Raw genomic sequence first — 14,623 nt, forward strand, 5'->3', positions numbered from 1 at the left:
GCAGCACCACCACAGGCTTGGAGGGGAATGGGTTTTTCTAAAGATCTAGTTTTGTTTGTCACAGCACAGTGACAAACAGGGTAAGGCTAAGGGTGCAGGGTAAGGAGCACCCTCCACAGGAGCTGAAATTGTAACAAATGTTGCAATTTGATTGAAAAGAGTCTACTGGACTATCAGGTGTGAAAACACCCAAAGTTTGACATCTTTCTGCTGGATAGTCTGAACAACTTTGTTGGATGGTTTGAAGTTGAAAACACAGAAATCACCAGTGTTAGGAAATCCCTCTCCAGAACAAAGCCTCACAATGCTGCAGGACCCAACAAAATCTCTGGCTGTTTGGCTAAGGACTGAGAAGAGGACTTACAGACATCTTGAACATCTCTCTGAGCCAAGCTGTTGTCCCTGCCAACTTCAAGTGTTCCATTATTCCAATGATGGCTTCTCTATTCTGATTTTATTAATGTCTAGTTAAACATTACTTATTTTTTGTTTACTTTTTATTTGTTATAGTAGTAGTTTAAGTTTTTTCATACTTTGGTTAAAAGTTCAAAGTATTGTATTGTGATGATATTATCCATTGATTGGGTAATAAATACACAACAGAAAAACCATTTTCAAAAAAATTTAATCAATTATTGTTAAACAATAACTGGCTCTGGAGTTTTCTCCCAACTTTTGTTATATCGCCATTTTGTGGACTAGCATAAACTCCACCAGGTGAATTATGGAGTGGCTAATAAAATATTCATAACCATGAAAACAAATCATATAATATCTTTAATGTCAGTATATTTTAATTACAGTGGTTTTCAAAAGTATGCATACCCTGTGAACTTGTCCATATTTTGTCACATTGCAACTATAAACATAAACATAAATATTATTTGGGATTTAATGTGAAAAACCAACACAAAGAAGTACATTGAGGTAGCAGCTTCGTTATCTATAACGAAGCTATTTTAACAACAGCAAACAATCCCACAAAGCTAATTAGCATCATTGACTAGCGCCCCAGAAGAGAACTGACAGGAATATGTGGCAATGGATGTGATATTAGTTGGTGGAATTCAGATTACATTTAGGCACACACTATTTAGGATTACTGGATTACTGAATTTGAAAAAAAAAAGTTTTAGAAACGAACCAGCAGCAACAGCGGTGGTATTCCTAATAATGATTCCAACGTTAGAGAAATGCATGACAGGAGCCCTAAAGATGGAGAAGATTACAACTTGGGTGGAGATAAAAATAAGAGAGGATTTCCTAAAGAAGAATAAGTCAGAAGAGGAAGACAGTGGAGGCTTTGGTGAAGAGGAAACAGGTGGAGACAAAGAAGGTTCATTAGGACACAATGAAAAAGATGATGATAGTGCTTCTGATGAAAAGGGCAGAAGATGACGTAGTCAGCACTATAGTTTATGGCAACTCTGAGGTTAGCGAGAGATGAAGATGGCGGCTCTGGAGGGGATAATGATGACTCTGGCTGCTCAGATGAAGAAAATAAAGTTCAGGAGGTGGTGATGAAGAAGCTCTGGAAGGAAGATTTCTCCTCAGGACGTTTGTCAATTCTTGGATGTTTAGTTTGTGCAGAGCCGGACCAAACCTGTGGTTGTTTCTTATGGGATACCCCCAGGGGTGAAAGTAGAGGGGTACGGTAGGGTACTGCGTAGCCCTAAAAGATTTAGCGGGAGTACGCAGTACCTGCAAAAGAGGGGAGCGGTTGTCTGCTGTAAAAAAAAATAAAAAAAAATCAGTGGGTTCACTGTGCAGCCGTGACTGATTAGTTTTTTAAGAACAATCCAAAACACGAGTTAATCAGTTAATAAATAACTTTTTTCCCCATTTCAAATTGTTTCTGAACTCTTCGTGCTTTACTAGAGCAGGGCTGCAATACGTGGATCGCGGAAGGTTTTGAGTGGATCTCGGCATTAGGTGACAAACTGAACGCCGCCAGGAGGCTGAGACCAGCACGTCCTCCTCTGATTGGCTTATCAAAACGTTGTAACTTTATTAAAGAACAACAACAACAACAATAAAATCAACAAAACGTGTTCAAATTAATGACCCAACAAAAATAATAATCTCAGTAATTATTGTTTCAACAAGGTGTTGCGCAAATCTGTGCGTTTCGGTTCCATTATCAAAATAACGAGCAGGAGTTTAAAATTAACTAATCAACCACCCTGTGTTCATGAGAGTGCTTATTAATCACTGCAAAAATAAATATCAAGCCTGAAAACCTAATATTGTAACTGACTGAATGTTTTAAACGTAATCTGTACTCGGCTCGAGGAGCGAGCGGTTGCCATGGCAACGGGCGTGCTTAAACGACAAAGAGACGGAGAGTAAAAAGGTGCGAGTGGTTTTGAGTTGATCACCTGTTCAGTTATTTTACCTTTGTTTACCTTTGCTGTGGCGGATCACAGCCTGTAGTTTCTGAACATTTAATAATCGACAAACTGGGACTAATTATCTCGTTCGTCTGCGAGTACGTCATTCACAACAAACATCAAACACGGTAAATATGTTTCATTAAGTATTTAACAAACAAATGGCTTCTACCATGATTATTATGTGAAATTAAATTGTCTAATTTAAAAATAACAGTTTTATTTCTTTCTGGCATCTCGCTTTGAGCTCAGATTCTGAGAGGCTTTTCCTCTATCAAAATTTTTTTGCTTCTTATTTAGTGGAAATATTGATGTTGATATTATAGCTGCACTGCTGAAAATGAGGCTCTAACATTCACAAATGACATTGAAATAAATTCCAGTCCAACATCTGATTTGAGGTGATTCCTCTGGAACCTGTTGGAGGAAAATATCCCAACTTCAAAAGATGAGCTTTAACCTAACAGAGCTCTGTGGTTCCTCCTGTCAGTATGAGAGTCAGGGTGAAGAGGCGCCATGTTAGGAAGATGAAGCTGCAAGATCTTCAGAACAAACAGGTCATGATGCTGGGCTACTGATTATCCCTCTGTCTGGACACATGATCAATATAACCAGTTTAAAAGCTAAAATGAATGATTATATGCCAGACATGGAAAACTGGGATGCACTCCATGCCACGATGTTCAGAATTTAAGTCTCATGGCATCTCAAGGTGTCAACATTGCAGCCAGTGGGCTGAAGGAGATACAGCTTCATTTTGTAGCAATGCAAGAGCTACCCAGCTTTTATTGCTTCGCAAAAGAATTAATCAGCACAGAAACTCCAAAGCACACAAAGAAACAATTGTGTATATATGTATATAATATACTTTTTTCATAGTACCCCCAAGAATATACTACTTTCACCCCTGGTTACCCTAAGAAGCAATCTTAGGGGTAACTGTCATGAAAATATTAGTTATTTCCATGATGATACTGATTTGTGACAAACCCTCCTAGATTAGCACTTTTAAAAACTATTTTGACATATAAAAGTTTAATAAACTTTGTTTTAATGACAACATGGAACCTGCAGAATGATTCCACTCTTTTACTTGATGCCAGTTAAATCAAAGAGACAGACATGTTTCACATGAAGCTGATGGTGGCAGAGGTCAATTTAATAGCACCATGATGCAATGCGAGTGTCTGCTTTGCTAAAATAGCTTGTGAAGAGCTATTTTTTTCTAATTGGTTTCCTGTAACAACAAAAGCTTGAAAGATGACACCTCCATGAGATCTGATGTCTGCTTTGCAGAGCCGTCAAGATTTGTAGACGGCAATCTTCCTCATCGCGACAACCTGGTTTTCAACGTCATATTTTCTCCATGTTATTCTTACATTTAAAAACGGCAGATTCCAACTATATATTTAATTCACAAGCAAAATATTTAATTTACAAACTAAATGTTCAGCTCCAAACGAAATGTTTATTTTGCTAAGTAAAATTTATTTACCAAACTAAACATTTAATTTTCAAACCAAATATTTAGCTTTCTAGCTAAATAGTCAAAATACAAATTAGCTTGCAAATCGGAAGAAGTGGAATATCAAAATAAAAGCTGGGTTTTGAAGACCTATAAATAAACTATAAACCGCTGTCTACTAAATATTTAATTAGCAAACTAACTATTTAGCTTTCTAAATAAATATTTAATTTGACAAGCTAAACAGGTTTGTAAACAAAATATTTAAGAGGCTAAATATTTAAGTCTGAGCTAAATATTTAGCTTTGAAACAAAACATTTAGTCTACAAACTAAATATTTAGCCACACAATTAAATATTTATTTTCCAAACTATACATTTCATTTCCAAACTAAATATTTAGCTCATAATTAAATATTGAGATCCAAGCTAAATATTTAAATGATATGCTAATTAGCTTGCTAATAAGTGGAAGTGGGATATAAAAAACCCTGAGTTTTAAGGACCTATATAAACTCCACTGGTTTCTACTAAATATTTAGTTTGTAAATATTTAGCTTGTGAATTAAATATTTAGTTTGGAACGTTGATATGTATAAATGTATAAGTAACATGATGAAAATAAGACTTTGAAAAATTAACTCCTGCATTTTGTCTGTAACAAGCTAAATAAACTAGAATATTGCTTTTAATTTTTTACTGTAACTTTACAGATTAATAGATCCTTAGATTATTATGTCCAGAGTAGCAACATTTAACCTTCCAGAGATCCTGGTGTGTCAACTCAGCATAGCCATGATATGATGGAGAGTAGCCATGTAAATCTGCTCTCTGTCAGGCGTAAAGAGGCAGGTTGATTGGGTACTGGAAGATGTGAAATGGGACATTCTTGATGCAGCATGAACTTATTGCTAGCTTTGTTCGCTGTTTTCTGAGGAGAGCTGAGGACAGCTGCTGCTCACCATGCAGGCCTTCGCTCCTCTGATGGAGCTCTGTCTGCAGCAGAGCACCCCTCTGAGTCTGTCTGTTTCCTGACAACACAAGCTGAAGATTCCCCTTCCAGCCAGACGACTCCAGCTATCCATGCATTTACTCTGGATCAATCAGGAGTTTGCATGCTAGCTAAGCAGCTGGTAACCGTACAGAGCTGGAGTCTAACAGATTTATTTTCTATTTGCATGGTCAAGCATAACGTTATGCCTCATAGCGTGCCGTTCCTCCTTTTTCTGGAAAAACACCCTTGATCTGCAATAATATATGAGTTTTCTATTATTGTTTAGTTTTATTTTGTTGTGAGTTTTTGTTTGTCCAGTTCAGTTAGCTTTAATTAATTTTAGTGTGGTTGCTAGTTTTTAAGGTAATGTCATTTTATTTATATACTACATTTTTAGCAATAAGGCAATTCAAAGTCCTTTAGATGAGTTAGAGGAAGATAACAAAACAAAATAACAAAAGCAAAAGACAAAAGTACTCCGCAATTTGTAAACCAATAGGATTTTCTCTGGATAAGCTAATAATAAATAACAAATAATGCTAACTGCTGATCTAAGGTAATGAGTAGTTAGTTTCTCTAGATATCTAAGTTTGTTCTAATTTCTGCTCTGGCTTAAGTGAAGTATAAAACTAGATGTTCCTGTTCTGGGTTGTTAAGCAGGTAAGTACACTATAATTTATTAGCTAAATGTTGGTTCTCTGTGTTTGATGCTAAGATGGTCTTAAATGTTGATCGGTAAGACGTTTGTTCCAATTCCTACTCTGGGTTGAGTGAAGTATCTTCTGGATTTTTATGTTCTAACTAATAGGTTTGATTCCTGTTCTGGGTTGAGTGTCTAAGATAATAAGTACTCCACAGTTTATAAACTAGAAGGAGTTTCTCTGAACTAGCTAAATATTGATCTAAAGTAATGAGTACTCCAGAATTTCTAAAATTAATAATAAACTAGACAGACAGACAGGGGAGGAAATGGCACATCAGGAAAAATAAGCACATGTAGTAATATTCAAATAATACAAAGACATGAGCTGGCAAAGACAGTGAGGTCAGGGAGTATATATTTGTAGCCCAACAGTCTCTGACAAGGTGGTATTATCTAAGAGCAAGTCCTTGGACAGTCCAGTCATCATCTGATTCCTCAGATGACTTAGGGAGAGGAGAGGAGATGGGAAAGATGAGCTTGTTTGCATAAACTCCAGGAGATTTGAGATAGTCAGCAAGTCAAGGCAGACACAAGGGAGTCAAATTCAGAATAAACAATATTCTTTGTCGGCAGGGTAACAACCTCTCCAAGATTGATTCCATCGACTTTGGTCAATTTCGTTATTTTGTTAGTTTAGTTCACTGTAATAACCTTGTGCGGGATCTGTCTTCCTCAAATTATTATAGGTAGTGACTGTTGCGCTACGACCCGCCCCCTGGCTCTGATTGGTTGTTTTTGATCGGGAACAGTGCATTTCTTCAGACAGTAATAGAAGCTCAGGGAGGAGGTGGAGAAGATTGACTTTTTCACTGACTGTCTCATAACAAATGTAAAAAAAAACATTCTTTATAAAACTTACATTCAGCAGCTTTAAGGTTATTGCTCTGGGTGATAATATTCTTGTTCATAACAGTTCTGGTCAGTTTGGTTGCCAACCAGCCCTCCTTTGTTTTACTTGGTTGACCTTCTCATGAACCAGGACGGCACCAGCTAGTGGGAAACATCCACTGCCTGCGCAACTTGTTGTCCACATGATCCTTTCTTTTGTTCTAGACGAGAAAAACCTCAGGGTGAAGGCGGCCATCTTGGAAAGCTATTGTTGCTGTTTCACACCTCCCCCACACACTTACAGTCAGACATTTCTTCCCAGAAATCTTAACAGCTTCTTTGATTTGGGATAAAGATGACCAGAGTAAATAAAAAATTCACACTTTTCAAGTGATTTCATTCATTAAAGATAAAACATTATTCCAACCAACTTGAGGAAATGACACTCTCTGAACCCGAATCCAGGTTGAGCCACCCTTGGTGCCGTCGAGGCTTTTAAGGGCAATAAAAAACCTCAACAGAAACCAAGAGTAGTAATACTAAACGCAAGTACTTTCAGAAGTGTAGCATCTTAGTTTAGGTATTTAAAAGATGTTTTAAGGTCCAGAAACTTCTTAAGCTGGCCGTTTCACTCTGATTTTATGAGAGCAAACCTGCATGAAGGTGATTTTATCTGGATTATTTCTGGAGAACACATAATCTGCTAGTCTGAGAAGCAAAGCAACTAGTCAGAAAATGAATATCCAAAATAATATTTCTATTTAAACTTATATTTTATATAAAAAATAAAAATAAAAATAAGACTGAAAAACCAAAAACAACAATTATGATAAAAAAATTCATGGGATTAGATTTTTTCCCCCCATCCAATTTACTGAGGCCCCACAGCGCCCCCTGGCGGCCTCCGCTTTGAAAGACAAAGATGTCCTCTGTGTTCCTGATCCAGAACCAGAGAGGCTCAGCTTCTGACCCACCCAGTGGTTCTCTAACACCCTCAGTCGTCGCCTTTTTGAACCGGCCGGCAGAAGGTCCAGTGATGCTCCACTGTGTTCTCGTTGGCCCGTTCGCTCATGTGAAGAACCCGCGTGTTTCTGATGGCGAAGCCCTGCAACACAGCAGTCCGTCAGCCACAGGTTTGATCTACGGAGACTGAGGGCGGCGGTTCTAACGGACGTACGGCTTTGGAGATGAACTCCAGCAGGTTGACCCGCAGGCTGACCTCCTGCTGGTAGTCACACGGTCCAAACGTGAAGGACACCTGGAAGTCTCTGCTGTCCATCATGTGTTTGGTCCACTTGGTGAAGCTGCTGGAGACGGACTCCAACACCGACTGGACCTGGAGAACCAACACAACATCTGCTTATTCCTCCTTCCAAAGAACTGCTGAAGGAATCTGGAGGATCCTTCAGCCTTCTGGAGGATCTCATGGTTCGCTGTGGAACCATGAGATCCAAACCCAACAACCAAAACTTTCCTCTGAAAACAGTTCTGGACCAAAAACAGCAAAGGTCAAATGGAAAGCGCTGACCTTTGCTGGTGTAAGGACGCCATATTGAAAAATCAAACCAATTGCAACACAGTCACCTTCTTCCATCCAAGACATAAAAGCACGCGCACACACACACACACACACACACACATATATATATGTGTATTTTTTTTTTTTTTACTTTTAGCTGTGAACTCCCTAAAATCTTACTGTCCTGCTCTGGGTCAAGAAATGTTTTTTTCCTCTGTAACAAATTATTGCGCTGCTGTGGCAGTAACCATAACCCAACGTTGTGACCGAAGTCTGCAGTAGTCGTGTCTGTCTTGGAGAGGAGACTTTGCATCGTCTAGGATTTAAATCCGTTTCCATGGTAACAGCTTTCCTCAACAGGTCTCCGTATTTCTGCCGGCGCATTCTGACATCAAGCTGAGCGGTCGGACGCGCTCAGCGGTGCAGGAGGTGAAGCAGAACCAACAAGAGTTTGAATTAATAACGATATTCATCAATGTGCCGCAGAGCAGCTGCGCTCAACCCTTCAGTGAGTTTTAATTTAATTTGTCACATTTAAAATATTTAAAGCTATCAGTGCGGGGATATTAATGTTTATATTGAATGAATACTTTGGGATGCTGAGCAGGGTCGTATCCAGGAAGCTTCTAAGGAGGGCTGAATGGGGCCAGTGAAGGTCTTTTAATAAAAAACACAGGCAGAAAACATATGCGCATTCAACCCCCCCCCCCCCCCGACAGAAAATAATTTGCGGTATTCTGATTTATTAATTAGATTAGTTGTATTACCTCCCCCACGCCACTAGAGGCAGTACCAACCCCGAAAAGATGTGACTAAGGAGCAGATTTAGACTACAGAATGGGCTCTTTGCGCCTAAGACGTTGACGTCACATCTCCAGGAGCTAATGCGGCTCACTTTTTTCTGCTTTGAGTTACCATGACTGGTAGAAAAGACTATGTCGTATTTCAGATGCAAAAAAACAATACTATTAACATTGTTGTCTTCCTAATATAATGGGCTTTTAAGTTTTCGTTAATTTCCAAGCGATCCTGAATTAAGAAGATGGCTTGTAAATATCTGTCGCTACCAGCTAACGCCGCACAGCAAAGTTTGCAGCCTTCACTTCACTCCGGATCAGCCTAAAACTACCGGGGATACGGATGGTAAATAAAGGAACCTCCCTGAGTTATTTCCATGGAATCACTTCTGTATTCAGCCTGAAAGAGTTTATGGGAACGAGAGAGCAGACCAGAGCCAGACAGCCGACCAACTGATCCGCCTGTACATCCTGCTGTAAACACCGTCCTATCTGAGCTCTTCACAAGAAACATGCAAAGGTAATAAAACGAAATAACATGGAGACATGAAGCAACACGGTCATATTTTTCTAAAAGCAGCAACTTTGAACCTGAACAGCTGAACCAGATCTCTGACACCAGAGCTGCGCTACTGTCAAGCTATGAGGCTTGTTGTGCTTCCTCAGGCTTCGGAAGCTAAAAGTCCGAACCGTAACCTCCTTAGTCTGTGACACTAACGACAATAAACACACATAATATACTTGAAAATAAGATAAATACATTGTCCGTTAGAATGTTTAGATACTTAAATAGCACATTTTTACAAGAACAATGTCCGAGAATATTGCCTACTAGCATAAGCTAACGTTAATGTTAGCCACAAAGGTTAAGTAAAACTCACCTTCGTGTCAGTGAATGTATAACGAGGCGAACATCTTAAAACCTTTCTCCAGCTGACTTGTTGGGGCTTCGGATCGATGTACAAACCTTGGCCAAGCCCTGAAAGCACCTAATGTAAATGATATTTGTATTGGATCGGAAACAATCGAGCCGCTTTACCCCGAACGCGGAAGCTGAGGTGCAAAGAGCCCATTTGGTAAAAACTGAGCTTTACTGAAGTAATTAAAGACACAAGTTCAAATACATGCCGAGAGTGGAGCTCCTTCCCGCAGCACTGATTGGCTCAGCAATGTAACGTGATCCTCTGGAGCAAGTGATGGCAAAACGGGGCGTCATCACAACTTTACACAGTGTGTCTTTACCTCCGCGGCAGAGGCTCCGCCGAACCCCTGAGACCGACTCATCGAACCCCTGGGGTTCGTTCGAACCCAAGTTAAGAACCACTGCCCCAACTGAAGGCAAAAGGATTTGGATCTTCTGGAAACATCTAGGTCAGTTAAGGCCTCCGGCAGAGAACCGCAGGTAAAGACAATAAAAAGTAAAATAAATAATAACAATAAAGACATGAGAGCGGATGTGAGGAACCTTAGTGGTGATGGTGAGCTGGGTGATGATGACTGCGACAGGGTTGGAGTATTTGGATAGCTTCCTGGTGCTGGACAGCTCCACCACTTCCTCATAGGTGTCGGTCGGGTACAGCAGCAGCGGCCTGGGGTCTCCCAGGCACTGGATCAGGGGTTCGATCTGGTAGAAGTCCGCCTCTTTACGGAGCAGCGCCGTCTCCTTGAAGCCACAGGGCAGCGTCAGCTCCGACGAGCGCAGGAAGTTTAGGATGTAGCTGAAACGAGACGGAGAGCGGGTCGGACCAGGTTAGACTGGTTCTGTCCAACAGCCCGGTTCAGACCAGGTTAGAACGGATAAGCATTCTACTTTCAGAAAACCCGGCTTGAGTCCCAATACCCTCTCCCTGGTCCTGGAATCTTTCACTGGTCTGGTACCTCCAGAACCAATGAAAAAACTTGTACTTTCCACTGATTCTGGAACCTTACAGTGGTTCTTGTACCTTTCACTGGTTCTGGAATTTCTCTCTGGTTCTTTTACCGCTCACTGGTTCAGGTTCCTTTCACTGGTTCTGGCCCAGTGGAAATGTTGGGCTATAATTAATAATCGGGGCTTTTCTGAATTTCTAAACTAGCTAATGAGACCTGGGCTGTCAGAGGTCCATCTGAGTATGAAAAGCGTCCGAAACCCGCGGACCCACCGGAACAGCGGGCCGTCGCGGTCGATGAAGTAGTTCCCGCGGGAATCTTTGACCGTCGGCAGGTCTCCTCTAAACATGGCGCCGAGCAGGGAGTCGGGGTAGCGCCTCAGCGTGGACAGTGACGTGCTGTAAACACAGCCGCCCACGTTCAGACTCACTGGCTCCCCCATCTGGACAGAGGAGGAACAGCAACAGTTTTCTTTTTTATGGCAGTTGGCAAGAACGTTTAGATGTGCTTTACCTCCATCTACTCGAATGGAGTTTGAATCGAGACAATAACTGTATATTACACAGATTTCATAACAAAAAACTGATTCTATTAATTTCATCTTCTTAAGGTACATTAACAAAAAACAATATCCAGAAGCGGAAAGTTTATCCAAAAGGTTTTCAACTGTAGTTTGTCAGCCTGTGATCTATGTACCAGTTCCCTTCTCTCAATTCAATATTTGAGGGTGATCAATAAAAATTGTATAATTGTCTCTTCTTGAAAACAAACAAGAGACAATATTTTCCTGTTTGATATTTTCATATTTCAAAATATTTAACTCTGAATGACCAAAAGGTGACATAGTTGTTTCCTGCTATCTATTTCGTCTTGTTCTCCTCATTATACCAACCTGCCAGTTCTTTCTTCGTCTGACTGTTTCTGCCATTTTACCTTTTGTTTAATATCAACAATATTTTTCTAAAAATTAGCAAATACACTATAAAAACTAATTAAAACTAACTGAATTAGACAACACCAGAGAAAACTAAACAATAATGAAAAACCAGAAACTATAATCATGCTCAGCAGCAAAGCCCAGATTGTTGGTACAGAACCACTGTACTGGACGGGTCAAGTGGACACACACACCATGTGACCCAGGTCTCCATTCTCCATCTGCTGCCGCCTGCCGCCAGCTCCCTCCGCGGTTCACAGCGCCAAGAACATCATCATTCCCGAGTTTCCACCTGTAACGAGAAACAGAACATCTTGAGAGATGGTTACCGTGGCAACAGGCTGCAGGCAGATCCACCCTGATTGGAGAAGCAGAACCCTGGCTGGTGAGTCCCTGATTGGGCCACAGACGTCCGTCGGCTGGTGAGGAAGAGGAGGGAGACTTCATCTGATGAAACCAGGAGAACCAGCAGGTCTCCAGCATCAGAACAGGCTAGACCAGCCAAGGGTCAAGGGTCAAAATCAGGATTTAGTTCATTACAAACTCTAAAACATGCAGCGGAACCAGAGATAACCAGGCCTAGAACACATCATTCATGGACTGACAGACAGACAGTTGGATGGATTAACGGATAGTTGGGTGGATGGATGGACGGACAGATGGATGGATGTTTGAATGCTAGTAAAGTCTCTCCCCAAATTACCAGTTGTATTCTGGACTTTAACTAGGCCGTTCTAACCCATGGTCTCTGTCTGGATGTTCAGTCTAGTTGTCCTGCTGGAAGCTGAACTTTGACCCCAGCCTCAGGTCATCTGCTGCCTCTAACAGTCGTTCTCCATCTCCATCCATCTTCCTGTCAACCCTGACCAGCTTCCCCCATGATGATGCTGCCCCTACCATGTCTTGTATTGAGGGTTATGCTCAGAGTAAATTTTCAAAATTTTTCATTTTGGCCATTTTTGGCCTTTTTTTTTTACGACAGAAAACCAATAAAATAGTTTACATTTGAAGCTGTACGATGAGAAAACGTAGAAATGTTCACGAGAACCTAAGGAGAACAGAAATATGAGCTTAGGCTGAATCTGAACCGATGTGAACCTGCAGAACTGGGTCAGAATAGGACCTGTTAGTTCTCTGTTGGGAAATCACATTAATGTTGTTCCATTGTTGCCTGGATTGTACTGCCCCTTTGCGCCACCGTAATAATCTTATCACACAGATGAATTAAAACATCCGTACAGACTGATCCCTTCTGGAGATGTTTAGATGATTTATAACTGAGATATTTGTAAATATGAAGCTTTAACTATACGTTTCTGACACTTAAGGAGAACAAAAAAAGTTAATTTTCTTTATGATAATAAAAGGTTTTCTTCTTCCTCCTCCTTTTTTTCTTTACTGTCATTAAATGTTCATATTTATAACCTCTGCGGTGGAATCAGTCAATGAAATGAAGCAGAGAGCTAACAGTTAGCAGCTCTTAGCAGGTTAAACATCGATTCAAAATTAAACTTTTAAAAATTAAAAAAAATCCTGCCGGGTCCTACCTGAAGGATCCAGTTAACTTCCAGATGAACTGGTATGTTACAGCAGCTGATGACACACAGCTTTGTTTACACCCTTTTTCCCCTGCGGACGCCACTTCCGGTAAGACTCGCCAAAATAAAGCCTACAAAATAAAAGTCGGTTGAACCGCATTCATATCTATGAGTTGAACTGCCACTGGAAACAAACAAATACAGATATTAAAGGTACAAATAACTACCATTATAATTATATTATTATTATTATAAATATTTATTTTATTTAATCAATTTTTTTACAAGAAAATCCCTCCTACATGATCCATCCATGCATCCATTTCTGTACACCCTTGTCCCTCGTGGGGTTGAGAGGCATCCTGGTGCCTAAGGGTGTACATGATGCAAAACAATAATTAAAAGGTGGAAACAAAACATCATAAAAATCTAAATACAAATATCTAGTACAAACTAAATAAAAACTCACAAAAATAGAGCATAACATTCAGACTTTATAAATAAATCAAATTAAATAAATAACAAATAATTATCCAGTGACTTTTCAATTACTGAACCTAATCTTAACTAGTTTTAAAAGGGCAGTATTACATAAAGTCAACCTTGTTTTTAGCTTTACATCATGTTATGTTACTCCCTCATTACTCCCTCACCTACCTGGAGTGTTGCTTTGGAGTTCCCCCTGTTGTTGTTTTTTTCTCTGCCAATTTGAGGGGCAGAACTTCGAGTCGGCAGGAAATTAAATGTTTTTGATTGTTGAATGTTGCATGACTGTGTTTTTGTGTTTAATGATGTAAAATGTGAAATGCCTTGCTGCTGAAATGTGCTACACAAATAAAATTTGATTGATTGATTGATTTATTGATTGATTATTCCATGCATGTTTTAGAAATCCTTTAATCCCCATGGCAAAACGCCTGTGTGGACCTAGCCCTGGTACCAGCTCCTTCAGACTAGCCAGCAGCAATTAGCAAAGAACTTCACATCAGCTGAGGTCATTATAGGAGCAATTTCTCAGTGAAATGCTGCTAAAACATTGTTAAAGGGCTAATAAAGGAGCCATGTTGTAGTGACTTTCTGAAGGGAGAGTTTCAGAAAGAGCAGGAGTTTTAAAAGAGGCCTAATTTAAAGGCATTATATCAGGAAGTACATTTTCTTTCAACCTATTTGATGAGAATTGATGATTTGAATAATCATCAATTATTATGATTGATCACAAGTCACTTGTGATTTTGATAATGTAACTTGTGGTGTTTGTTACTGGTTTCTCAATTGGTGACTGCATAATGTCTTAATGACTTTTTATTTTTGTGTTTTTATTATGTAAAACACTTTGAATTGCCTTATTGCTGAAATGTACACAGATAATTGATTGATAATTGATGGATTTAATCTTTTAAGTTTTATTTGACATATACAGCATTTTTACAACAACGTAAGGTAACATACAAATGTACCATAAAATGCCACTATGTGTCTAGAAAGGCAGACATAGTCTGCACAGTTCTGGCCTCCCACCGCGCGGGGGCGCCTTCTGCGGTGTGTGGAGGCGGATGATGTTTTGTTTATTGAGTTTACTTCCT

At 39.8% G+C, this 14,623-nt stretch overlaps 1 protein-coding gene across 1 annotated transcript; it reads right to left on the reverse strand.

The window, feature by feature from the left end:
- Positions 1 to 759: 759 nt before the first annotated feature.
- Positions 760 to 13,144, reverse strand: kctd6a (potassium channel tetramerization domain containing 6a). Its single transcript, XM_014986259.2, has 6 exons — positions 13,050 to 13,144; positions 11,697 to 11,794; positions 10,838 to 11,007; positions 10,162 to 10,414; positions 7,558 to 7,716; positions 760 to 7,485 (listed from the first exon to the last, which is right to left on the reverse strand). Exons 2-6 carry the CDS (start codon positions 11,721 to 11,723, stop codon positions 7,375 to 7,377), a joined length of 720 nt encoding a protein of 239 aa, XP_014841745.1. The 5' UTR covers positions 11,724 to 11,794; positions 13,050 to 13,144; the 3' UTR covers positions 760 to 7,374.
- Between the last annotated feature and the right edge of the window lie 1,479 nt (positions 13,145 to 14,623).

The sequence above is a fragment of the Poecilia mexicana genome, unplaced genomic scaffold (genome assembly GCF_051168715.1).
Source record: "Poecilia mexicana isolate PSO_F unplaced genomic scaffold, ASM5116871v1 scaffold_5, whole genome shotgun sequence".
Taxonomy (NCBI): domain Eukaryota; kingdom Metazoa; phylum Chordata; class Actinopteri; order Cyprinodontiformes; family Poeciliidae; genus Poecilia; species Poecilia mexicana.